Source organism: Callospermophilus lateralis, chromosome 2 (genome assembly GCF_048772815.1).
Source record: "Callospermophilus lateralis isolate mCalLat2 chromosome 2, mCalLat2.hap1, whole genome shotgun sequence".
In the NCBI taxonomy this organism is placed as follows: Eukaryota; Metazoa; Chordata; class Mammalia; order Rodentia; family Sciuridae; genus Callospermophilus; species Callospermophilus lateralis.
In genome coordinates this window covers 33,613,484-33,640,212 of record NC_135306.1, presented here as the reverse complement: position 1 = coordinate 33,640,212, position 26,729 = coordinate 33,613,484, and the positions used below count along the sequence as shown (strand labels likewise).

The window sequence follows — 26,729 nt, the reverse complement described above, 5'->3', positions numbered from 1 at the left end:
GGACAGGTAGTCTTTATAGTGCAAAGGGAAAGGCCTGCAGCCGGGTTAGGGGCTGGGAAGGCTCCAGAGTCCCCAGGTCCCAAGGGTCTCAAACCCTAGGAGGGGAGGACGCTGTCAGTCTGCCCTAATGGGGAGCCATAGGGGCAGTTTGCCCCTGGGAACAGCATGGGAGTGACTTTCACCAAGATCATTCGGGGGCTGAGGTGAATGTGGCCAGGAAGGAGGGAGAGCTGAGGCAGAGTGACAGGCCAGGGTCCCAGCCACGCCAGGCTATGATTCTACTCCTGTGAGCCCCACGCAGTCGTCCTAAGTTCACAGAGACAGGGAGGGGCACCGTGGATGCCGGGGGCAGGGCAGAGCAGGGAGTGGGCAGGGAGTGTGTAAGGGGCACAGGATTTCCTGTGGGATAGAGGAGAGCATTCCAGAATGGCCAGTGGTGATGGTCGCAATGATGGGAACGCGCTTCATGCTACAGAACTACACGCTGAAAATGGGGAAGGCTGGGGGTAGCGCAGAAGTGGAGGACTCCCGTAGTGTGCACAGGGCCCGGGGTCCCAGCTCCAGCTCCAAAACAAACAAGGTAGAAAGTCTACGCGATGTGTGTTATTATCACAATTTAAAAACAGAGAGAGAGAGAGAGAGAGAGACTGTTAGACATGGGGATGGACAGAGGCGGGAGGCAGGTGTTTGGCCTAGGTGGCCACAGAGGTGCCAGAAGCCAGGTGTGGAGATGGAGTCAGGTGATCTGGGGGCAGTGGCTCAGGGCTAGCCACGTGGGGAGTGGGGGACTCTAGGAAGAAGTGCCTGGCAGGGAGCCATGACTCAGGAAGGCTGGAGAGTGGCCACCTAAGTCATCACCACCTGAACCCTGGGAGCAGGGCATTGTCCAGGAGGTAGGAGGCAGGGCCATGAAGGAAGAGGGAAGCCATGAGTTTGAGCTTGCCTTCTCATTTAATCATAAGGAACAGAGACTCCTTCAAGGTGTCTCGGTACAGCAAGGATGGCATGGGGACAGCGTGACCTTGTAAGGATTAAGGGAGGACAGGAGTCTGTGGGAACCGGACTTAAGCCATGGCCGTCCAGGCCTGAGGGAACAGGGGCCTGGTACCTGTGGGGCCCAGCCTTCGCCCTCTCTCTCAGGTTGCATGAACTGTGCCTCTCATGAGGACTCTGGCCCCCTTGCTACATCACTTCCCATACAGCCTCAGTGTCCACACGGTCACTCCAACCCCATGCTCTCTTTATGTCCCAGGTCAAGACTGTTAGAGGTTGAATTGTGTCCCCTACTCCCACCAAGATGTACCTGTGAATGGGACTTTACTCAGAAATAGGGTCTTTGCAAAGGATCAAGTTACGATTAAGGTTACTAGGAGGTCCCTAGTGCGGTCTGACTTACGTCTTTATGAAAAGGGGAAATGCTGACATCTACAGAGGGAACAGGACACAGGGCACAGAGAATGTCAACTCCAGGCCTGAGGCTACCAGAGTGAGGAAAGAGGCCTGGAGCAGACTCTCCCTGGGAGCCCTCAGAAGGACCCCCTGCCCACACCCCCTGAGTTCCCTCCGCCAGCCTTCAGTGAAGCTACTCATTTTGTGGAACTCTGTTAGGGCAGCCGCCAAACGAATACACAATCAGGTGAAGAAGCTCACTGCCCAACTCCCCTCCTTCCCCACTTTCCCCTTCTTTCCTTCCCAGTCCCACCCCCCCTCGCCATTCTCCTTCTTCTCCCCGCCACTTTGTCCTAGGTCAGCTCATAGGCCATAGACCAGCCAATCACCTGGCTGCTCTCCAGCCAGACACCCACTCTGTCCAATCCGCTGAGAGCAGAGGGTGTCCCATGATATAAAGTCTGGCTGCCTGAGCCATGTTTCTTTTGGAGATAGCTCTCTAGGGAGGGACAGGGGACATTTCTAGCTCTCTCATGTCTCTGAAGCTAAAGCGGGAGCAGTGGGCAGACAGCATAGTCCTGGGATGCAGGATTTAGGGATGAGGGATGGTGACATAAAATCCCTTTACCAAAGTGTGTTCCAAAAGAGAGACCCATGCACCAGGAGATGTCTCTGAAGGGTCAAGTGGGGACCCAACCTTGCTTTGCCCATCTTCAATGGAAATGAGGAGAGAGTATAAGTGGAAAATATTCTTTTGAACTTGTGTCTCTGCTCTTCCTGAGCCTGGGGAAGTGAGGTCCATAAATCAAGACTCTTAAGTGACTCCTCCCAAAGCGTCCCCTCACAGACGGTGCTGGAGGAACATGGGCAAAAGTGAACAGGCTCACCTCCTGCGAGATGCAGGAGCACTGTGTACTGGGAGCACCCCCTTCTTAGAGCCTTCGCTTCTGCTGCTGCCCTGATGGATGGCCTCAGCCCTTGACCCACTAATTTTTACTGTCCAATCTGCCAAGTTTTATTTCCTGGCACAGCTTGTAAATTCTATTTTTTATATTTAGCAGAGGCTTAAGGCAGGATGAGCCGTAAGTATAAAATAGTCCACAGATTTGGAAGACTTAAGTTTCACTTCATTGCATTTTTAAATTTACCTAGCTGCCCTTCTCTTTTTCTCAAGAGCTTTTACTCAGGACCCAATTTATAAGGCAGGTGACAGAGGAGCTGTTCTGGCTCTGGAGGGCCATGCTTAGAGTCCCTGCCCCTTCATCATACCCTTCTTGCTTATCGCTCTGCTCTGGGATTCTCATCCCCCAACCCCAGGCCTGGTCCAGTCGGTCCACAGTCCACATTAAAGATTAAAGTCCACATTAAGGATCTGAGAAGACCAGGGGTTTTCCAGGGTCCCAAGGACCACAGACCAGAACCCAGGTGTCTGCATTTCCTGTACCTCTGGGCCAGACACAAGGCCAGGGCTCATTGTAATGACTGGCACTTGTTGAGACCAGGTGGACTGCGTACCAGCCACAGACCCCGTCTCATCTGCTTTTTGATACTTAGCCCTGACTCATCCTATGGGGTGAACACTGTTCTTCTCACAAGAAATCAGCCCAGTGACTTTTCAACTTTTTATTTGAGCTGCACAATTCTTTGTTCAAGAGAAATCTTAACCACAACCCCAAATAAAAATCAGGTAAAATTAGAGGTGGGTCCCCTTGCTTAACTTTAAACCCCTACAGGGATCTGGAGGCACTTTCTCAGGGGTCTTCTGACAGCCCAGTTTAAACACAGCCCATGCCATCCAATTCTATCTATTCTAGAATTGGAAGCCCAGAGGAGGGGAGGAACTTAGTGAGGGTCATTCAGGGAATTACTATCACAACTAGCCCTGCAACCAAAGTCCTGGGAACTTCAGTCCATGTTCCATCCCTGACACCTCTTTTATTAGGAAACAGAGGCCTTATATTAACAGCTCTAAGATGCAATCTCTTCCACGCTGTACTTTAAGCCTGAGCTTGCAGTGGGCTCTAGTAATGTGCTAGTTTCTTCTCCCCCCACTCCAAGTCCTCCTTGCCTCCAGCTCTCCAGGCCACCGACCACAGGAGGAGAATCCTACTTTCCAGAACCCACTGCTGTGAGCCAAGTGGATGAGTGTGGCGTGAAGCCCACAGTGCCATCGTTTACCTTAGGAGTCCTCCATTCTTCCCAGATTATTTAGTGCAATGCCTCATCGCTCTGTAATATTCACAGGACACTTGACATTAGAAAGGGCTTTTTAAATCCCATGAAATAGGGATTTTGAGTTCAGCCACACCTTGGGGTGTATAAATGGTTCTACCACTTCAACGCCACACTGGGGACCAAGCTTCTAGTACAAGAACCTCTGGGAAACAAATCATTAACTCTCTTGGGTGCCATAAGAGGAGACTCAGGAAATTTGATGATCGCGCCCCTGGGTGTAGCACCTCTGGGGGTGTCCTGCTGCCCAGCCCACATCCCTCCACTAGCAGACCCCGTATCCACCACCTCCTTTGCTCTCTGGCTCAGTCTTCAGTTCCTTCTGCCCCAGCTTTCTTTTGGATTTTTTCTCCCCGTTTCCTTGTCTTGGCTCACTCATTCCCAAGGGTCCCATCTATGATTCTTTATCTACGGTTTTATTGCCAGTCATCTAGAAAAGGAGTTAGCTGACAAAGATATATAGGATATATATACAAGCACAGGAAGCTCCTGGGGTCCTCAAACTGTTTGGTTTCCCTGGAGCTATATCCTGTCTGGTCCTGTCCCTGTAACATCCCTTCTTGGGTGGTTCTAAGAGGTTCCCTAGTATGTACCAGAGGTGACTGGGTTTTCTTTTGTTTTTCAAACTTTGTTTCATGAGATTCCAATTCGGGGAGCAGTTTCTTAGAGACATGGTGACATGTCAAAAAGATTGGGAAATTCTGTTTGCCACCTACCCCTCTTGGAGACATCCATTGCAGAGTAGTATAAGAAAACTCGAAGAAGTCCTAAAGTCTAGATCTCGGAGAACCTGACACAACCTAAAACCTGTTCAAGAACTGTGTTAGCCTACTTTCTGTTGCTAGAACAAACTACCGGAGGCTGGGTACTTTATGAAGAAGTTTATTCAGCTCAATTTTGGAGGCTGAAGATCCCAGGTGAGGGCCCTCCTGGCCACGTCACAACTTGATATATGACACGACGCTGGGAATGTATATGAGAGGAAGATATCACATGGCAAGATAGGAAGCTGGAGAGTGGGGAGGGCCAGTCTTGCTTTTTTATAACAACACCCTCTGGCAAGAGCTAACTCCTTCCATAAAAGCAGCATTAATCCCTCCAAAGGGCAACACCTTCCATGACCCAATGACCTACTGCTCTGCCCCACTTTTTAAAGGTTCTACCACTTCAAGGCCACCACACTGAGGGCCAAGTTTCCAGCATAAGAACCTCTGGGAAACAAATCATTAAAAAACTGTTTTGTAGTCCAAGGGGTGCCAGTTTGGAGGCCCCACTGGACGTCTCTGTGAGTTGGTCTGGAAACCTCTGAGCCCTTCATTTAGGGTCCCTCTTGGCCTTAGGGTAGAGATCATAGATCCTCCTTCTCTCCTGGCTTCACTTAGGAAAATCCAAATTAGGTTGCTTCCAAGGACCTCAAGGAAGGTTTTTCATCTCTACCAGAGCATTGTCAGACAGCTGTGCTTTCTTTGGAAGAAAATGGAAATGGATCAAGGGGGGGCCCATTTATGGTCTGAACACTGCATTCTTGGGGTCTGGTCAAAGGAAGACGTCAGACCAGGCTGAGCCATTCTTAGAGGAAAGGATGGAGCTGGGGTTGCTGTATTTGGGAGGCAAGTCCTCCTTATCAAGCCGGCTGTCACGTCTTCAGATTTCTCCTACAAATGTGCCCACACACGTGCAGACACACTAATAAAATGTACTCTCTCCTTTAAACGAAAACTCAACTTTGCTTTTAGTTTATTTTAGGTTAGTTTTAATTGCTTTCAATTAACAACTAATTCTAGGTTGTAGATCAGGTGGTTGTCTTTTCTTGCTTCATTTTTCTCTCCTGTGGAAAATTCCATTAGTCACTTCACAGCTGAGTCATAGGTTTTGTTTGTTTGTTTGTTTGCATGGGGGGTCTGAATAAAGCTGCTGTGAAGATGGGGATAGCAATTATATAAGTGTTCGAGGGCTGCTGGAACAAAGTGCCTCACGCTGGGTGTCTGGAACAATAGGAATTTATTGTCTTGAAGTTCTGGAGGTTAGAAGTCCAAGGCCAAGGTGTTGGCAGAAATGGTTTCTTCTGAGGGCTGTGAAGAAGAACCAGTTCAAGGCTTCTACCCCAGCTTCTGGTGTTTTCTGGCTCTCCATGGCTCATAGAAACATTCTCCTGAGTGTGCATCGTCACATAATGTCCTTCTTGTGTGTATGCCTCTGTCCAAATTTCCTTTATTAGGACACCAGTTACATTGGTTTAGGGGGTTTAGGGGCCCATCCTACTCCTGTATGACCTGGCCTAAACTTGATTAATTATATCAGCAAAGACCCTATAAGGGTCACATTCTAAGTAAGGCCCCATCCTTCCTTGTGTTATTGAGTCACTGAGGTACTGGGGTTAGAACTTCAACATATAAATTTGGAGGGGCCACAGTTCAACCCATGGCACTGCTTCTGTCCCACGGTACTTAAGGAACTTCCAAGCTGTTGCACCCCACACCTGCCCATCAGGAGAGATGGCTGAGGACTCAGCTCAGGTAAGTTGAAGGACAGGTAGAGTTGCATTGTCCCTTCCCCACAGAGCTCCCCAGCCCTGGAAGTTTTTCGATGGGACTGAACCAATTCCAGTCCCTGCCTGACTGATCAACAAAGGCAGGCAGGGGACTGGAATTGGTTCAGTCCCATGAAAAACTTCCAGGGTGGGGAGCTCTGTGGGGAAGGGACAATGCAAACCCCGATCCTGCCCATGGGAAGCCACATGGGGGACATTCACAGGAGCTGCATGGAGAGGTGTGGGCCCAGTGCCAGGCCACGATGCACTTGGGTTTGTGAGGGGTCATCAAGGCTCCTCAGGGAGGTGAAGTACGAACTGGGATTCTCATGTGATTGGACAATTTTTGTCATGCTGATGGATAGAAGGACTCAATGCCCCATTGTCGCTCAACTGCAAGAGACTGTGTGTGGTACAGTGGGAAGCACTCATGCGCTGATGTCAGGGGTCCCAAGTCAGGCCCCAGGCCATCCCTCCAGTTCTTCATGGATAAATGGCTTTAATTTAAAAATCTGGTTTACAGGATATGTGAGAAGCTGGAAAGAGTTAACAGGGAAGGGAATCTCATGGCTCTATAACATAGCAGACACAGAGTCTCAACACAGGAGCTGAGTTTCATCTGTGAAAGGGGAACCCAACAGCAGCCCTCTCCAATGAGAGAGAACAGTCTGGAAATGGCAGGCGTGGGCCCTGGTCTCCCTGGTTCCCATGAGCCAATCACTTCTTCCCTTTGGACCAACTCCCTTGAGAGTGAAATGAAGGGCCCAGGCTAGACAGTGTCCCTCCGCCAGGACATCGACTCTATCAAAAATGTTTTGAGACAATACAGGCTTGAAAAGCCAACAGACTGAAGTACAATTCGTGGTCATGTGATGTAGGTGACTCACTTAACCTAAGTCCAATGTCCCCATCTCTGAAAGTGACGGTAAAAAGCCCTCATGGGTTAAGTTTGAAAATGTTAATGAAGTGTTTAACATGTGCTTTGGCTTTTGGTAGTCAAAGTTAGCTCTTATAGAGCCTATGTTTGGTCAGGACTGAATGAGTTGTGTTAGGTGAAGGGCCTGCCCGCAGTAGGTCTTCAATGAATCACGGACACTGCATTTTCCCTTTAAAATGCGGTCCTGGCCGAGCTGTCCCCATGATTCCCATTGGGGCCTTGGGTAGAGGGGGAGGGTTTCCTGGAAAAGAATGTGAACTATTTGAAGAATAAAATTGTTTTCAAGCCCTTGAGCCATTTCAATCACCCATTTGCTCATCATCAGTAGCTGTGCCCCTTACAACCAACGTGAACCCATTCAACCACCCACCTAGGGGTTCTACCTTGTTCAGTTTCTTAGAGAATTAGGCCCCAACCCAAAGAGCTATTTTCAGCATGATAATAATTATCCTGGCAATTCGTAAAACAGGCCCAGGCCACCTCATGACGGACAAGCACCCTTTCACTTGAGAACAAACCTAAGGAGGGTCTGTCTAAGATTTCTCTCTTTCTGGTAGGTCACAGATCAACACAGACACTCGGAAGACAAAGGTAAATTCCACCACGCCATGTCCTACAGACGAGAGCTAGAAAAATACCGTGACCTGGACGAAGACAAAATCCTTGGAGCCCTCACAGAGGAAGAGCTCAGGACGCTGGAAAATGAGCTGGACGAGCTGGACCCTGATGTGAGTGGGCACTAGGGGAACACGCTGCCCCAGGTCAGGGACCGCGCCCTCAGCACCGGGGTGGGCAGGCATGTCTTCCCCATTGCCACTGTCTTCTCCTTAAATGGCAGTGACACTGAATAATGATGTCTTTGTATGGTTTCTTAAAAAGTGCTGTTTAGAGTTCTCCGGGAAAACCCATCCGATGGGATAAGGGTAGATACAGAGGATTACTATGAGCAGTTGGCTCAAACGATTTTGGAAATTGACAGCTCTCAAGATCTGCAGTAGGAAGCTGGAGACAAGGAGAGCTGGGGTGATCTGGGGTCTACCTGCTGGTGGGCAGAAGGCCCGGGAAGAGGCAATATTTTAGTTTGAGTCCAAAGGCAGAAATCAGTGCCCCAACTCCAGGCAGCCAGACAGGAGGAAACACGGCACCCTGACAGGAGGGTTGGCTTCTTTGTTCTGTTTGAGCTTTGGACAGATTGGATGGGGCCCATCCAAGGGGGCAGCCTGCTCTCCTCAGTCTTCAGATGCAAATTGTAATCTCATCCAGACACGCTCTCACAGATACAACCAGAGGTTCCCCAAGTGTCTGGGAACTGTGGCCTGACAAGTTGGCTCATAAAACCAACCACCACAAGGCCTCTTCTTGTCAACCCGGCATCTCTTTGAACCATAACTAATTTTCAAATAAAGGCAGTACCAGGTTGTACTTCTGCCTAACACAATACAATCAATCTGTGTACCACAGGGAACAAATGAACCTATTCCCCAGAGGGGGTGGTAAAGTTCTTGAATGCTGTTGACTCTTCTCCAAATTCTGTAACCTAAACATTATGATGGAAAATGAACAAGACTTAAATACTATTAAATATAGTCAGGGGTGGTGGCACACACCCTGTAATATACCTCACTGGTAAAGTGCCCCTGGTTTCCCAGTATTCAGCGGGGGGGGGGGGGGCGGGGACAAAACTCCACAATGGTGTAAAGTCAATAACAGCTTATGTTACATAATAATGAAATGACCGGGGAAAACTAAAGATATTCACTACATATACACATTCATAAAACAAAGGAAATATTCATGATAATTATTGTCCTCATTCCTATAACTGGTCAGATGCAGGCGGCTTGTATTTAAATCGACTTCTTTCCACCACGACTTCTTTCTGTCGTCCTGTTGCCTTTAGCAAGCACCTCAGCTGATTGTGGCTCTTACCAGGCAGAGTGACAGAAACCTTCATTCTGAAGGCTCTCAGCCATGTGTAGTCCTCCTGGGGTGGGTGGTTGACTTTTCCACTGACCTTGATCACAGGACATGGCGATACTGAGAGATGCCCACAGGACCTCCCATGTTCCAAGCTTAGGCTTTGTCCCCTCTACTGTGAACTGGTGGTACCGTTTCCATTTGGTGGCTGGGATCAGCCACCCAGCCAGCTCTGTGGCTGCCTTCTCAGCCTGTTGATTCCCAGGCACAAGGAGCCCAGGTGGCCTGGGGCAGCCTTACCTTTCTGTCCAATAGAATTCTTATGCCTCCAGTGAGAGAAAGCATTCCTCTTGTTGCCCTGATACTTTTAGACAAGCAGAGCCTAAGGTCAAGAGAACAGGAAGCAAAAATGTTGCCAGGAGTCCCTGGGGACACTCCCATTTCCAACCTTGACTCCTAAACCTGTGAATCCTGCCTATGGCCATATATTGACCCCCTGATTCAGAGAATGTGCAGGCTCCTGGAGCACCATGACTAGGTGCAGGCCACAGACACCTGGCTGCTGCTGTCACTGGGTCTTCCAAGGGCCATTCCATTGTTCTGTCAAGTGCAGTGCTTCTGGATGGAGGGGAACATGTGTCGTGGAATGAATTAGTTGAGAAATAAAGGACTAGAAGAATTCCTCTCACTTGTTTGATGTTTTATCACTGCATTTCATAGTTGGCACATTGAAGAAGTTTGTTTAACGCTCAGAATTCACCTCTGTAGTCAGGATACCCAGTATTGATAAGCAGAAGGCTCCCTGGTAGCATGTTCTTTGGCAAGCCAGGCTGGAGCAAGGGGCAGGGTCTTCATGCTAAAACTATATCCCAGGCACCCTGGTCTATGCTCAGCACAACGAAGGCAGATAATGAATGCTACTGAATTCAATACATTTCTATTTGATGTATTTTTAATTAAAATGGAATGTTTCATGCCTTTAAAAAACAGTCTTCATTCAACTCTGGCCTAACAGTGATCTACCAAACAAACAAAATTTTAAAAAAGCACCCACAGATGATCTCACTGCTGATGTTTAGGGAGCACAGTACAGCAGGAAAAATGCAAAACTGGAGGTTAGAGGTCCCATTTCCACCCCTGTCTCTGATACCCAGTGTGACCCGGGGCCAGTTCCTGTCCTTCCCTAGGCCTCAATGTCCCATCTATGACATGCTGGAGTTGGTTGGTCCGTTTCAGGACTAAGCTTCCATGAGCTTATCACCTGGTCTTATCCCCCAGACTCCATGAAGTGGCTTCTTTCCAGATAACCCAGAATCCTTGACTAGGGTCTGGGACCCATACCCCATGGGATGACAGATCCTTCCAGCAAAGTGTCCTCATCTTGCTTTTCACAGCTTTCCCCTGCCCAGCCACGAGGAGACAATGCCCTGGAGAGGCCGCTTCTGCTGATCAGAAGGCAGTGTGGGTGGAGGGAGCTGAGGTTCCTCCGCCTTCCCGCCTGTCTCCTCCTGCTAGGCTGCACGGCTGCAGAAATGAGCAACAGAGGCCAGCAAAACAATCCAGCTTCCGCTTCATTGCTGCAAAATTATTCTGTTCTAATTCTATCCTAGATTACTGTTCATAGACTTTCAAGAACAAACAGCTTTTGAAAGTCAGAACAAAAAGGGATGTGGCTGCTTCGAGTCAATTCGATAAATGTGACTCAGTTACCTGCCCAGCGCAGGGCCCTGTGTTGGGCACCAACAGGGATCCTGCCCTTCAGGACTTAGGGTGGTAAAAGCAGGTGTAATAATCAGGTCCTATGTGGGGCAGGCAGGGGCTCAGGATTACCTCTTGGTGGGAGGCTCCACAGAACAGGTGATATTGGAACTGGGCCCTAGATTTTCCAAAGTCAATAATTAAAAATGAAGAACTCCAGGTGAAGGCGTCTAGCACGGGCTGCAGGAGGGACGGTCCATGTGGGAAGAAACTGGGAGGGGGAGCCTTGGCGATTTCTGTGGAATGTTAGATGTGACTAGAAAGGGGTCAGGGGCTGGATATGGGGCAGGGTGGCAAGGCAGACAAGAGTGGACTTCTCTCAGTAGCCTGGGGAGCCCTCAAGGAGCAGTGACTCTGTGTGCTTTGGTGACTTCAGGAGCTGACTCTCAGCACAGAGGGACTATAAGGGGTACCAGAAGGGACGGAGAGGGGTTTGGGCGTGAGCCCCCGTCCTGTCCACCTGTTAGTGGCAAGTGCTCTTGAAGGCAAGGAAGGGCCTGACCTTCTCCATAGCTGTATCTGCAATGCCGTAGAACACTTGCTGTTCCCAGAGAGGAACCAGTGGACCCCCAGGGTCCCACAGGCCTGTCCTTTTGCCCTGTTGGAGTTTCCCTGAGCCACTGGGTGGGGATGTTAGGTGAAGCTCCAACTGCAAATAGGGCATCCAATGACAAGGATCAGAGACCAGCATTCGCCCCAGGAGTGAGGAGGAGGCAGGGGAAGGTGCCATCCCAGAACTGAGAGTGTAGCCCTAAGGACCATGCCCAGGCCCCAGCTGGGAACCATGTCACTAACCTGGCAAAGATCCCCCACAGAGCCCCACGCCAAATATCAGGCTCTCCAGCCTCAGGGGCAAATTCCCAGGGCCTTGGTACCTCTTAGAAGCCAGCTCTGCTGTCCAGGTGAGTAACAGGGATGGCTCTGCTGGTTCCCATGGAGGGAGGAGCACGGAGGCTCAGATTGCCACCAGCTTGCCTATACTCACACCACTAGAGTGACACCACAGGGCTCAGGCTCTGGGAGTTGGGTTGCAAGCAGGCTCCAGAGTGTGTACAGGCGGCTCTGGCAGGAGGGGAGCCATTGTGCCGGTGGGTCTGGGAGTAGGCACAGGCCACCTGAGACCTGGCATTCTCAATTACTGGGGTTTCTAAAGTGACATTGTCAAACACCCCTTTCTCCCTCAGTCGAGGAAGAAACCAGAGCGGATGGGAGATAACAGGCCAAACCGGCTTTTTGTCCCCAACACACAATGGCCCCTTCACTTGGGATCATCTCTGTTACCTGATTTGCAAGACAGTATTCCTGTTTTGAAAGACCTGGGGTAGGGGCATCTTTCTGAGAGCTCAACATTTCAGCTCTAGTTTCCCCCTGCCTTGGCCCGCTCCAAAATCACAGCCCTGGGAGAGGCCAAAGGTAGGTAGACCGTGAGAGGACAGTCACCAGTGGGTATGCAACCCCCAACTCAGAGCAGGAGCCAAGCCCAGAGAGGGGAAGCAATTTGTCCTAGATCTGAGATGTCCAAACAGAATCAGAACACAGGGGCCCTGATGCCCAGGCTGCCCTCCTGTTGTACCCCACACTCCTCCTGTGTTGACTTTTGTGTCACACTTGGGACGTGCAAATGCTGTTCTGAGCACTTGGAATATGTAACTCAGCCATCACCCTAATCTTCTGAGGCAGGTGCTCTTCTCATCCCCATTTTACAGATGAGAAAAAGGAGCGGTGGGGGAACCTGTCCAAGGACCCACAACTTGGCAGTGGCAGAGCCACAACATGGTTCTTGAGTTCACGACTTAGCCTCGTGGCCTGAGGCTTCATGGGAATCTTCATGGGATCCTTTGGGTCCTGTCTCTATTCTGGCCTTGGGCACTTGCTTTTCCCTCTTTGGGTCTCAGTTCCCTTGACTGTCAATGGACATAGTTGAATAAAAGACCTCAGATGCCCCCTCCAGCTCTCCCAAGGACCGATCCTCAAGTCCCTTCCTGCTTGGACTCAGCAAGCCCTTCAGCGGGTGACGTTTTGGGTTATGCAATTAAGCCTCAGCATCACGTGACAGCGTGGAGTACGAGAAGTTGGACAGCAGCTCTGTTTGCAGCAGAGGTTTCCAAACTTGAGCACATTAAAAAAAAAAAAAAAAAAAGTTCCCCAAACTTTCTATCTCTCACTCTGGAAAAACTCGAGCTTATCATGAGATTGTTTTGGACTCCCGCGGGAAAGGAATGCTTCATGTGCTAAAAGTATCCGCTGTTGACTGGTTCCCCAGAGGATCTGCCCTTTCGCGTCTCTCTGGAGTTAAGTGGATGTTGCTCTGAAGCTGAGCCAACTCTGTCGTTCAGATCGCCTTTGTCCTGGGTAGAGAGGAAAATGGGCAGTGTGCAGAGCAGCACTTCAGGGACTAGTCTCACACGGTGACTTGTGCCAGGAACAGGTTCTTATGTGATCAGTAGATACTTAACATTTACTGGGTAAAGCCCTGTTGGATTATCTCATTTAGTCCTCTGTGAGGGTTTGGTGTTTTGTCCATTTTAAAGGTTGGGAAACTGAGGCTTACAGAGAGGAGTTAACCTGCTCAGGATGCAACCTGGGTACTGCTGGGATTTCCACCTACGTAGCCATGGCCCGAAACCTCTGCTACTAACCCTCACTCCTGTGAGCACTGTGGGACCTGGACCTGGGGAACAGACCTGGGAATCACCAGCAATTTTTTTTTTTTTCAATTTGACTTCCTTTGAAGGTGTTATGTTATTTTCATCACAAATACTAATCTTTTTTAAAAAAAGAAAAAGAAATTAGGGATCCACTAACACAATGAAATTAACTATAAATATTATTTGTTAATGAGGCTTTGGAGAAAAAGTAGAATATTTTAAAAATTCTCCCAGAAAAAGGATCAACGGATTTGCAGGAGAGACAATAGTAGAGTAATCCCAACCTCATAAAAGAATTGGGGCCGATGGGTTGATTTGGCAGTCAGCTGTTGGGAATCTGTGATACAACATAACCACAAAAACAATAATGAAAAACAACAGGAAATCACGAGAGCTGCAATTCTCTGTCCAGGTGTTCTTGCATGCTAGGTCAGTTGTTCTCATTTCATGGGCATCTGCCCAGGAAACCTCCAGAAGCACCCTAGGTTCATCTTCACAGGCTGGGGTCAATGCCGTTCTGCAAGTAAAGCTAGAGGCTAAAGAAATGGTGGAGGTTAAATCCTGGAACTGTACTGCCCACCCAAGCCCTGCATGAACATATCAAGTACATAGGTAAAAGACCCTGAGTGACAGTCTGTCCTGGACTCCTGTCCTTCACTTGGTACTTGGTGACTTTCACCAAATCCTCATACTGGTCCTATAGGTACTATTATTACCTGTTTAGTGGTGAAAAATCAGAACAATGATAAGACCCTACAATAGAGAGAGGGGAAAGGACTTGTTCAAGGTCACACAGAAGGTCATCAGTACCAGGGCAAGGGCCTGGGGCTTCCTGACCCACCGTGGGGCTCCTCATCAGGCTCCACACACTCCTACAACCCACCCTTCCTGTGCCCCAGAGCATATCCTATAAGGCAGAAGATACTCTTGGCCATCCTAGGAGCTGCCAAGTTTGGTCCACGGGGCCGTGGTTCTTCCTTGTAACACAAACCGGCAGAATCGCAAGCTCAGGACAGAAGTAAACAGTTGAAATGGAAAGAAATAAATCTCTTCTCTAAAAATAGGCACGCATCCTTAGAAACACTGCTGGCCGGCTCTGCGTGCCCAGGATGGGCCCGGTGGGGCAAGGGTGAATCAGGCCAGGCAGCGTGTCCCACTCTACCCTTGTCTTGTGGCCCCAGGACACCCACACCCACACTTCTCTCCACCTCCTGTCTGCCCCCATGGCCCAAGAGACCTCTGGGACCTGAAGCCCTTCACTCCAGGTTGGCATCTCCCGCGTCTCCAGGACCAACTCCTGTCCCCTCCCATGGGATCCTTGCTGATTACCCTCCAAACCCCAGCACAGCCTTGCCCACACTGCAGACCCTGACTCATCTTCCTTCCTGCACTGTGTTTGCCTCTCAGACAGAAAGTGCTCAGAGGAGGAGATGCAGCTGCCCTGACAGTACCTCCAAAATGCAGGCTCTGTCCGGTTGAGTGGAAGTAAACAATGAAGCCCTACGTGGTCACTCTGATGGGCAATAAGCTAATTTCATGTGGGGCTCAAACCTTTATTCTAAGGTTTCAGAATAAAAGGGTTTAGAGCCTCATTTTGCAGGGGGAACTCTAAAACCAGAGAGTACCAGTGCCCTATCTGTGACCTTATGGCCCTGGGATGAGAATCCAGGGTGGCAGGCAAGGTTCAGCTTGGTTTCAAGCAACAAACTCAAAATCACAAGTAATGTAGTTTGTTCATCCTTCAAGTGCAAGTTCAGAGGCAGGCAGTCTAGGGCTGGTGTGGAGCATAGCTCTCCAAGCTCTCCAGAGACCCAGTGTCCAGCCAGCTCAGCCCCTGCCATGGCCAAGGTGTAGCCCTCATCCCCATGGTCTGTAGTGGGAGCCACAGCCCAGGCATCAGAATAGAGGGACAGTGAAGGAAAGGGAGGGGCGGAAGAGAAGGAGAAAAGCCAAAATTCAAGTGCCTTTTAAGGAAGATTACCAGAAATTGCCACTGTTTTCTCATATCACTGATCATGGCTTGACTTAGCTGCAAGGGATCCTGGGTAATGTAGTCTTTAACTCTGAGTAGCCAAGGGCTCAGCTGAAGAATTGGGGTGTGTTTGTTACTAAAGAAGGGGAGAGAATATCAGGGATAATTTAGAGTCCATCACCATGGGTTTGTCAGTTTGATGGCCTTATGTTCTGCTCTGCTAAAAGCCCTGAGGTAAAATAAGAGAAGTTGGCAGAAATTTAAGCAAATTTCCCAAGTAAGACATCACAAAGAGCTCACTCTCTAGCTCAGCATTTCCCCAAATCCCCTTCAGAGAACCCCAGTCCCATCACAGCCCTCACTCTAACAGCTTTCGTGTGTCCCCTCCCCCAGACTTGCTCAGGGACAGCAGTTGGGGCAGGCCTATGGGGTGTCCTAGAATACTGTCCTTTCCCCCACTGGAGCATTGGTGCTGTGTGACATGGATGATCCCACCCCACTCTCCTAGCACCCAGTGCTTGATCATGGGGATTCAGGAAAGACCAAGATATGTCCCAGCTGACACTTGAGGGACACCCATTCTCCTCTAGGACCGCAGAGGGTGGGCAGTATGTAAGAACTGGCAAGATGCCAAGGGCAGTCTGGAAAGAGACTCACCAGGTCAACGTGGGTCACTGTTGGGTCTTTGCAGTGACCCAACAGGGGCCCCAGGGAAAAGTCTGGAGAGGAATGCAGAGCAGCAGCAGGGTCAGCCCAGAACCAGACCCAGCCCCAGCCAAGGCATGGCAGTGTGCGAGACAGGGCAGAGCTGTGGAGCATGGAGGGGCAGGAGTGGCCAGAACCCAGACCATCCCAGAGGGAAGAGCAGCAGGAGGCTGGAGAGTAGGAGCAGGTCGGGGTCAAATCCTGAAGCACTCTCTGCACCTGGCTCATGAATTTTGACATGACTCTAGGTCAGTGAAGCTGCTGAGCCTCCATGAGCACTTGGGGCCAGCACACATGTCACCAAGGTGTGGCCAGCTGCTGGAGGGGAACGGGGTGGAGTTGGAGAGAACTGAGACTGGAGGACCAGCCAGGAGGTGGGTCTCATGGTCCCGGCAAGAGTCACAAGGCCTGAAGGAGGGTGGTGCCCATTAGATGGAGATGTTCAGAACACTGCTATCTCAGGCTGGGACCGACCCAAGCTCCTGTGCAAGGCATGCTCCTGCCATTGGCCCAACTTCTGCCCATGCTGCACTTTCTGTCTCCCTATGGTCCCCACTCCCTCTCTTCACCTGGCCAAGGCCCAGGGAACCACATCCTCCAGGAAGCTCAGGGCCAAGTAAGGTGACCATGCTGGGTGAGGTGCCTCCTCTCTGGCAGTGAGCAGGGATTGTGCACCCATTGTCTCAGGAGGCCCATGCCCAGCCCAATAGGGAACTTTTCTTTCTTGTATGAGGATTAGGAGAAAATAGAGCAGAGAAGCTTTCTATGCCATGAGCACCAGAGACAGATGAAGTGTGCTGCTATGTCCAGTAGGTCCTGCTGCAAACGAATACTGGCCTTGGGCCCTGGGGGCCTTCAGAGGCCAGCACTGATGTCTTATGAAGTTGATCATGGAAGCTGCGTTTCACTAGCCCTTCAGTAAGGTCAGAGTGGCTGAGCCAAAGGCCCAGTTCTTTCCAAAAAGAAAGCAAAAACAGGAAGAGGTCCAGAATGTATGTGTTGGTGTGGGAGTATGTTTGGAGAGAAAGGGACCCTGAGAGGTTTCAGTCCTACTTGTCCCCTTTATCTATGATGTCAAGATTCTGCAGCTGGGGCATGAGCAAGCTCAGCCCTGCCTGCCCTGATGTGGCCTGATGTGGCCTGATGTGGCAGAGGGGAGAGAGGAGGGCAAAAGCACAGGGCAGATTGTTTGAAATAGGACAAGCGGTAGATGTGGATGGGAGTTTTGAGAACAGAAACTCCCTTTGAGCCTCTGAGCCTCATTTTGTCCCCCTGTAGAGGGACATTAGCTCCATGAGGAAGAGCCCTGTCTTCTAACTTGGAGAGGGGACCTGGCTCTCACACAGGGCCACGCCCAGTTTCCAGCACCCTCTGCTAAGGGAAACAGTCAGTAGGGATGGAATGTCTGTCAAGGAATGAAGTCTACAGTCCTGGGTCAGGGTCCAGCATTTGACCTCAGGCAAGGCTCTGGCCCTCCCTGGCTCTTAGCTTCTCCTGGTGCCTAACACTGAGGTTGTGGCCCTCCTTCTCTTTTAAGGGGCTGTGTGTGGTGCAGGCACAGAACAAGCACCCAGCACGCCTGGTGCTGGTTGAGGGAAGCACGGCTTGCATCTCCTTGTTCTTAGACATGGCTGATTTATTTGGGAAAAGTGATCTAATCACTTTTTGGTTGTTGTGACTTTGAAGAATCGGGTTAAGTGACTTTTTTTTTATTGTTATTTTCATTTCTGGGAATGAAACATGGGACCTCAAACATGCAGGGCAAGCCCTCTGCCACTGAGCTACATCCCCAGCCCTATAAGGAATATTTTATGTGTGACTAGCCACCAGTCTGAAAATAGCCATATTGACCCTTGAGCATGCTAACTGCACACAGTGTCATCTGTTTGTAAAGTCAGGCTTCCTGGCTCTACAGCTATCAAACTGTGTGATTTGGGGCAAGTATTTCAGCTTTTTAAGCTCCAGTTTCCCCGAGTGAAAAACTTGGCTTGGAGGACCTCTTAGGGCTTTGTACCACCCAGCTGCAGGAGTCTATGATCCTTTTAAAACATTACATATGTGTGCACATGTGTGTGCGCTAGTGTGTGTATGCACAGTCGTGTGTGTGCATGTGTGCTCATGTGTGTGCTTGTGTGCTTGAACACCTGAACAGGCCCACAGTTGTTCTAGCTAGGATGGCTTTTCACACGTCTTTCACTATCTATAGCAGTGATATTTGTACAGGGACTTTTTCTTTAGCCATACTGGCTCTTGTTTGCAAGGGTGTGCAGGACCCTGAAGTACAGTTGAGGATGTGTCAAAGTTTCTGTTGTCCTTTGCTCAGCTGGACTCCAGAGCATGGTTGTGAAAGTTAGACTAAGATTAATCTCTCCAACTGTAGTTGGAGTTTTTTGTTTTGTTTTGTTTTGTTTTAATAACTTGTTGCCTTTGGGGAGAGAGAGAATTTTTTTTAATATTTATTTTTTAGTTTTCGGCAGACACAACATCTTTGTTTGTATGTGGTGCTGAGGATGGAACCCAGGCCGCACGCATGCCAGGCGAGCGCGCTACCACTTGAGCCACATCCCCAGCCCTGTAGTTGGAGTTTTAATGTGTTACAACATTGAAAAGGAAGTCACCATCTTAAAACCAGAAATAGGGAACTATAGGAAGAGTTGCCGAACTTTTTTCCCCATGATCATTTCCAAGAACATATTTAAATTTTTGCTTCTTCATTTTTTTTTTTAATTTAAAAATTTCTTAGTTAAAAAATCATGTATAAACCAAACATGGTGGTGCACATCTATAATCCCAGCAGCTCAGGAGGCTGAGGCAGGAGGATTGCAAGTTCAAAGCCAGTCTCAGCAACTTAGTGAGGCCCTAAGCAGTTTATCAGGACCCTGTCTCAAAATAAAAAGAATAAAAAATGGGCTAGAAATGTGGCTCAGTGGCTAAGCATCCCTGGGTTAAATCCCCAGCACAAAAAATAAGAAATAAAAAAAATCATGTATACACATCATTCTTCCTCTAGCCGGTACCTGGTGAGGGTAGAACAGCCCATAGATGTTTGTGGAACAAGCAAATGACTATCTTGACCTCCTCAACATGGAATCTTAGTCTGATAGGACCCTAATGGCAGCACATGAGCTGAGTCTGGCTTGCAGTGTTTCATTTGGCCTGAACATTGTTTTGGAAATGTTTGGACTACATGTCAATACTTTTAAATCAAGTGAGTTCACATAAAAACAAGCAGATCTAATAACACCATCCATGTTCCTACAGATCAACAATCACTGGCGCTGGGTAGTATGGGGCACGAAAGCCCTACTGCACCGCAGTCCCCACTACCCCCAAGTGATAACAACTATAACTTTAGGCTGAGTTCTGAGCATCTGGGAATCCCTCCTCCTTAAAACACACACTAGGCTGCCTGTGGGGTGACAGGAAGATCACTTGGGCTTGAGTCACTGCATGTAATTGAGACTTTGCTCTAATTTACTTCACCTCCCCCATTCCCTCCCCCACGACCTATCACTGCACATCCAAGAGCTTGGGTGTGGTCATGGCCAAACCTCTTAGCACACTGTCTGGGCACAATACTTATCAGTAGATGTTTGTTGAACAAATAGGAAATAAAGAAATGAAAGAGACATACCCTTCTGGCCAGAGCCAATGACAAAATACCTGTGAGAGCTCTTGGTGAGCCTGGGTCTGGTTAGGAGTAGGTCTCTCAGTGTGAGAAACCCCACTCAGGGTTCTCTCATCCATGGCTCCCCCATGGCTAATTTACAGACAGGCATGTCACACTGTGGAACAGGCACCATGGTCAGTGGGGGCTGCTCTAGCCCGCCAGACTCACCGTCACCCTTGGCCCTGGCACAGGAAGAGCCTTCTGTTCCCAGCATCCCATGACCATTCAGGTTAGTGATTGTATTAGCCATTTGGATAATTCTTTCCTAGATAACATACGACATTTTAAAAACAAGAGTTTTTCTGAAATATAATTCACACACCCTGCAATTATTCCATCTGCAATGTACAATTCAGTTTTTTTTTAGTGTACTCAGAGTTGTACGATCATCAACACAGTCAGTTTTAGAACATTTTCATCACTGCAGAAGAAACTTCATACCATGAGCTGTTGTTCCCCATCCCCCTAAGTTCTACCAGCTCTCTTCCTCAGCTCAGGCTGCCATAGCAAAATACGGCAGAATGTGGGGGCTTACTTCCTCACAGCTCAGGGGCTGGGAGGCCTCAAGTCAGGACCCAGCAGGGTTGGTCTCTGGCAGGGGGTCTCTTCCCACTTTCTCACTCTGTTCTCTCATGGCAGGGGGCTGGGAGGGCCCACAGCAAGCTTTCAGGTTCTCTTCTATCAAGAACACTAATCCCATTGGCTCAGGGCTCCATCCCTGTGACCTCATCCATCCTTGCTCACCTCCATGTAGGCCCTATCTCCAAATATCGACACATTGGGGGTTAGGGCTTCAGCACGTGGATTTTGTAGGGTCAGAGTTCCATCCATAGCCCCAGCGACCCTCAATTTGCTTTCTGTCTCTATACATTCAGCTATTCTGGACCCTTCATATAACTGGAATCATATAGTATGGACCTTTTGTACCTGGCTTCTTTCACTTAGTATGATGTTTTTAAGGTTCCTTCATGTTGTAGTACTTCATTCCTTTTGTTGTTGTTGTTGTTGTTGTTTCCTTTATAGTACCTAGGATTGAAGCCAGGGATGCTTTACCACTGATCTGATTCCTCAGCCCCTTTTGTTTTATTTTGGAAGAGGATTTTGCTAAGTTGCTGAGGCTGGCCTTGGACTTGTGGATCTTCATGCCTCAACCCTTCAAGTTGCTGGAATTACAAGAGTGTACCATCATGCCTATTTTTTAATTTATTTGCCTTATGTCATTGAGTCATAAGAGAAATTTATGTATCCTGGCCACTAGGCTCTTATCAGATATACGATTCACAAATATTTTCTCCCAATCTGTCATTTCACTGATGTCTTTTGAAGCACAAGTGTTTTTAATTTTGTTGAAGTCCAAGACATATATTTTTTCTTTTGTTGTTTATTGTATTGTGTCATATCTAAGAAACTATTGCCTAATCCAGAGTCACAAAGATTTATGCACATGTTTTCTTCTGGGAGTTTAAAAGTTTCAGCTCTTATATTTAGGTCTTTGATCCATTTTGAGTTAATATTTATATACAGTGTGAGGTCACATACTGTTTTTGAAAACAAGCTAAAGTGATAATCAGGAATTTAACAACTATGCAGCTGTTATGGTTTCAGTTGAAAATCATAATTCTTTAAACATACATATTATTTAATGGAAAGAAAATAGACTTCAATTCCTAATGAGGTGTGTATGTTCCAATTTTATGTTTTATGTTCAATTTTGATATTTTTGTTTTTAAAAGTCAACTACTTTCAATAAACATTTAAATAAAAACAATTAAAATGTTTTCATTCCCTTGTTATAATTATATGTCTTCAGTTCAATGCAGTTGTTCTCAGCATTGGAGGACATTTGACAGTATTTAGAGACATTTTTGGTTGTCAAGATGGGTGGGGGAGGGTACTACTGGCATCTCTGAGGTAGAGACCAGAGAGGCTGCTGCAGTCTAGGTGTATAGCACAGCCTACACAAAAGAAGCATCTGGCTCAAAATGTTGATTATGCTGAGGCTGAGAAAGGTAGCTGTCTGGATCAGTGGCATCCATCACAGAGATTTGTAAAGCTGTGCAAGTTTGCAAACCAGTTTCCAACTTCGTAAATTTCTTCCATCACAATACTGAGCCTTTGGGCAAGCCAGAATGTGTCTCAGCCCCTTACTGCCATCTTACTCTCGTGGCAATGACAATTTATGGGCATCCCCTTGAGATTTTTTGAGAAAACCCAAGCACCTGCTTTCAATCCTTAATTCACTGTATATTTGCATGAAATCTCACATGCTCATATTCAAATATTTTGAACTTCAAATGTATTTGGATCATTAATTCTCTCTTAGGGACATATCTGGGTAACCAGTCTCCTGTCAAAATGTACTTGAACTGATGCTATAACTACAGCCCTAAGTCACCCTTTGGGGGTGTTCATTACACCAGGCACCATGCTGAGCACTCTGCCTGCATTGTCACTTTCTCAACCCGCCTACAAGGGAGTCACTATCACTATTCACATTCTGCAGCCATAGAAACTGCAGCGCGTTGGGCTTAGGGGCCAAGCCCCATCATATAGTTGGGTCATTGTTATTCTGAGTCAGCACTTGAGCCTTAGGTGGGGTCAATTGTGAAGTGCAGGCATGTCACAGAACGGTTGGATGAATCATTTTGGACAAGCACATACAGACATTTGCAGGGCAGTGAGGTGGCCCTCAATCACACAGTAAGCCCCCTGCCATGGGACAGAAGGAACTAGCTGCAGGAAGTCCCCTCTAACCTTGCACCTGTCTGCGAAGTCTGGCTCTGCTGGGAGCCTGTCTGTTGTGGCAGACAGTGTGTGAGAACTGCTGCTTCAGGGTGCTGTTGGCATCACACATTCCTGGTGCTCTGTTAGGCTTGATTTTCTACCTATAGTCACCCTCTCACTACATCCTCCAGCTCCTAGACTCTCCCCACCTGTGGCCTTAATCTGTTTGCACTTACCGGCACCATCCTTGAGGCCCTGACCTCTGCTGTACAGGCCTGTACCTATGGCCTATGGCCTATGGCCCACCCCCCAGGCAGTGACACCCCCCTCCTCCCCCACCCCATCTTGCAGCCTCTACTCTTGCTCACACATAGTGTGGTGGTAGACGGTGATAAAACAACTTGCAAAAGTTCCACGTCTGGTCAAGGTGGCCTCTCCTCCCAGCATCATCTCTCTGGGTGTCAGGCACGCAGCCATCTTTATATGCCTCTTGTGCCCTTGTCAGAGGGGGATTTCAGGAGAGTTTATGAGGGAAGATAAGGTGGTACCAAGATTTGAAATGGAATGACTCCAATTTAGTGAATTTGTGGGTGCAGCAAGAAGTTGCACACCTGCACCCCAGGTATCCTCCTCCAGCTCTCTGAATGAGTGCAAGGGGGGCAGAAATATTAGAAATGCAGATGACCTCTCCCCAAAATTTGAACAACGGCTTTTGTTCTGATTTGTCCCTGAAATTCCTTGGGCAAATCTTTGCTTGCTCTGGAGGGAGGGGGATCTCTGAGCATCCTCACGGTTATTAACATCTTTGCCTCTCAAAGGTTTGGGGGGTTGAATTAAAGGGAAGTCCATTGGGGTGATTGAAATCTACCCTAATGGGGAATATGCTTCCGTGGGAAGCCCATGCTTAGTAGCCTGCCCATGTTTGAAAGAGAGCAAGCGCCCAATTGGTGGATGCTATCTTTCTTGAGAGACCCATCTCCAGGGGCAACGTTCAAAATATTTAACAACCAGCATGTCACAAGCACAGACCTGCTGGAGGCTGGAAGTAACCTACGGGAGGGCCACAGGCGCTGCAGCCAAAGGCACCATGTCCTCCTCACAACTCTGCTGGGCTTTTGGATTGCGTTTGGTAGTTCTGCCTCTTTCCACCTGATTCTGCATTTGAGTCCTCCCTCAACCCCCTTTGGCTTCTCTTTCCAACACTTGAAACACAAACTGCTATTGTTCATACATCCAAACACAACTTAGTCTTATTTACTTCTTTTTAAATTTTTTTTAATAGTTGTAGTTGGACATCATGCCTTTATTTATTTTTTAATGTGGTGCTGAGGATCAAACCCAGTGCCTCACACATGCTAGGCAAGTGCTCTGCCACTGAGCTACAGCCCCAGCCCAATCCTATTTACTTCTCTAGTGACATTCTGAACACTCCCTCTGGGCTCAGCCTATGTCAGTCACCCTGAACCCTCAGCCCTCACCTTCGGAAACTTTTGAGACAGGGAAACCAGAGAATTAAGAGGTAGCCTTTGTCTGCTTTTCATCTGGGATGTGGATTGACCTTGGACAAGTCCCTGCTGCTCCTGGGCTTTCAGATTCTTTGCATGTAGAAAGAGAGACTTGGATGGAGTCTATAGCTCTGGGGTCCCCACTGGTCCAGGATGAGTTCCTAGAGATTTGCGAGTCTTCAGCAGCTGACTGCTCTCTCTCTCTCTCTCCTTTCTCTTGCTCCCTCTCCTACCTCCACAACCTGCATCTAGAATGCTCTGCTGCCTGCAGGCCTGAGGCAAAAGGATCAGACCACCAAGGCGCCCACGGGCCCCTTTAGAAGAGAGGAGCTCTTGGATCACTTGGAAAAGCAAGCAAAGGAGTTTAAGGATCGAGAAGACCTGGTCCCCTACACCGGGGAGAAACGAGGTACTGAGTGATGTCATTCTTGTGCATACATCATTCCCAGGTGAGGCCGAGGGCCCACTATGTGCCAGGCCCCTCCCTGACTAGCCAGGAGACAAGTCTCAGCTCCTATGGCACCAATGTTTGGTGTAGATTTGGTTAAGTTTGGGGGTGAACAGAGGAAAGACACCCCACCTGGAGCAGCCACACTTCTCACCTGGTCCCTTTTGGCTGGAGCGTCCTGGCCATTTTTCATCCAAACCTAGATCCCATTGAGAGTGAAAGAGGAAACTATTCCCAGGACGTGAGGCCTAACCAAGGACCACCCTGTGCATATGAGGAACCAGAGAGAGGGCCCTGGCCCTTCCCTCCCTTCATCTGTCTGTCTAGATGCTCCAGCCCAGGATGCATCTAGAAGTCCCCAGGGAGCAGAGAGGCTCTCCTGCCTGTGTGCCTTCCAGGCCCCCCGTTGTGTATTTTGCCTCTTGATGCCATTGATATTTACTGTGAACAATTTAAAAAATAAAACAAAGCAAGTCAAAATAATTTCTGCCATTGAAAATAAGTTCTGGTCTCGTTTTAGTGAAGATCTTCCTGGACATTTCTCTATGTACTTCCTGCTCCCTCCCGACATCCACCCTGTGCTTCTGGCCCAAGTCACTATGATCTCTCACCTGGACTGTCACATCAGCCTTGTGACCATCTCCCCGCCCCCAGTCTCTCTCCTCTTCAAGCTGTGCTTCATCAACAGCCCAAGTGAACAGGGTTGTTTCTTTTTTTCAATTGAAGTAAAATTTACATGACAAAATTAACCATTTTAAAGGCAACAATTCAGTGCATTTAGTACACCCACAGTGTCACAACCACCACCCCTCTCTAGACCCAAAACACTGTCATTTCTCCAGAACTAACCAGGTATCCCCTTTCCTCCACTATTCCACCCCCTCTCCCCAGCCCCTGGCAAGTACTACTCTATGAACTACTTATTCTGGATATTTCCTATAAATGAAATCACACAGTACATGACTTTTTGTATCTGGTTTCTATCAACTAGTATAATATTCTACAACTCATGCATATTGTAGTATGTCTCAGTACTTGGTTTCTTTTTATGACTAAATGATATTCCATAATTTGCTTATCCATTCATCCACTGATTGATAGACATCTTGGTTGTTTTCACCTTTTGGCTATTATGATTTCACCCTTTGGCTGCATTGAACATTCCTGTACAAGTATTTGTTTTGAATGTCTGTTTTCAGTTCTTTGGGATATATACCTAAGAGTGGAATTGACGAATCATATGGTAACTCTATATTTAAATTTTGGGAACTCCCAACCTTGTTCTCCATAGCAACTGTTCCGTTTTTCACTCCCACCAGCAATATATAAGGGATCCAACTTTCTACATCCTTGCCAACACTCATTTCCTGCTTTTTTTAGTCCTGCTGATGGGTGTAAAGTGGTTTCTCATTGTGGTTCCATTTGCATCTCCCTAATGAAGCATCTTTTCCTGGGCTCATTGGCCATATGTATATCCCCTTTGAAGAAATGTCTATTCCAGTCCTTCACTCATTTTTAAGTTGGGTTGTTTGTCTTTTCGTTGTTGGGTTGTAAAAGTTCTTTCTATATTCTGGATACTAGACTCTTATATATAGTTTGTGAATATTTAATTTCACTCTGTATGTTGTCTTTGTACTTTCTTGATAGTGTCCATTAATGTGTAAAACTTAAATTTTGATGAAGTATGATCTTTTTTTCCTTTTGTTGCTGGTAGTTTTGTTGTTGTATTTAAGACTCCATTGCCAATCCTAAGATCATGAAGACTATCCTAAGATCATGCCTTTGCTTTCTTCTAAGAATGTTGTAGTTTTAGCTCTTATATTCAGGTCACTAATCCACTTTGAGTTTGATTTTGTGTATGGTGTGAGGTAGGGGTCCAACTCTTCATTTGCATGTGAATATCCAGTTCTGCCAGAACTCAGAAATGATTCTTTCCCATTGAATGGATTTGGCACAGTTGTTGAAAATCAATTTGCTATGGATGTTCAACTTTATTTCTGGACTTTCAATTTGATTTCATAGTCTATGTGTCTATCCTTACATGAGTGTCACATTAGCTTTGCAGTTAAGTTTTGAAATCAATAAGTCTTCTAATTTTGTTCTTTTTCAAGATTGTTTTGTCTATTTGTGGACCCCTGCAATTCCATATGCACTTAAAGATTGGCTTTTTCTTTTCTGCAAAAAATGGTCATTGGGATTTTTGATAAGAATTCCATTGAATCTGTCTGTACATCATGTGGATCATACTGCCATCTTAATAATATTGTCTTTTAATCCATTCATTCAAGATATTA

General features: G+C 47.9%; 1 protein-coding gene across 1 annotated transcript in view; it reads left to right on the top strand.

Annotated features, from left to right (window-relative positions):
• Positions 1-26,729, top strand: part of Tmod1 (tropomodulin 1) — a 76,753-nt gene that overhangs the window by 12,835 nt on the left and 37,189 nt on the right. Inside the window, exons 2-3 of the mRNA XM_076845787.2 lie at positions 7,646-7,816; positions 24,240-24,396. Of these exons, the coding sequence (XP_076701902.1) occupies positions 7,697-7,816; positions 24,240-24,396 (277 nt within the window). The 5' untranslated portion in view covers positions 7,646-7,696. The remainder of the gene's footprint in view (positions 1-7,645; positions 7,817-24,239; positions 24,397-26,729) is intronic.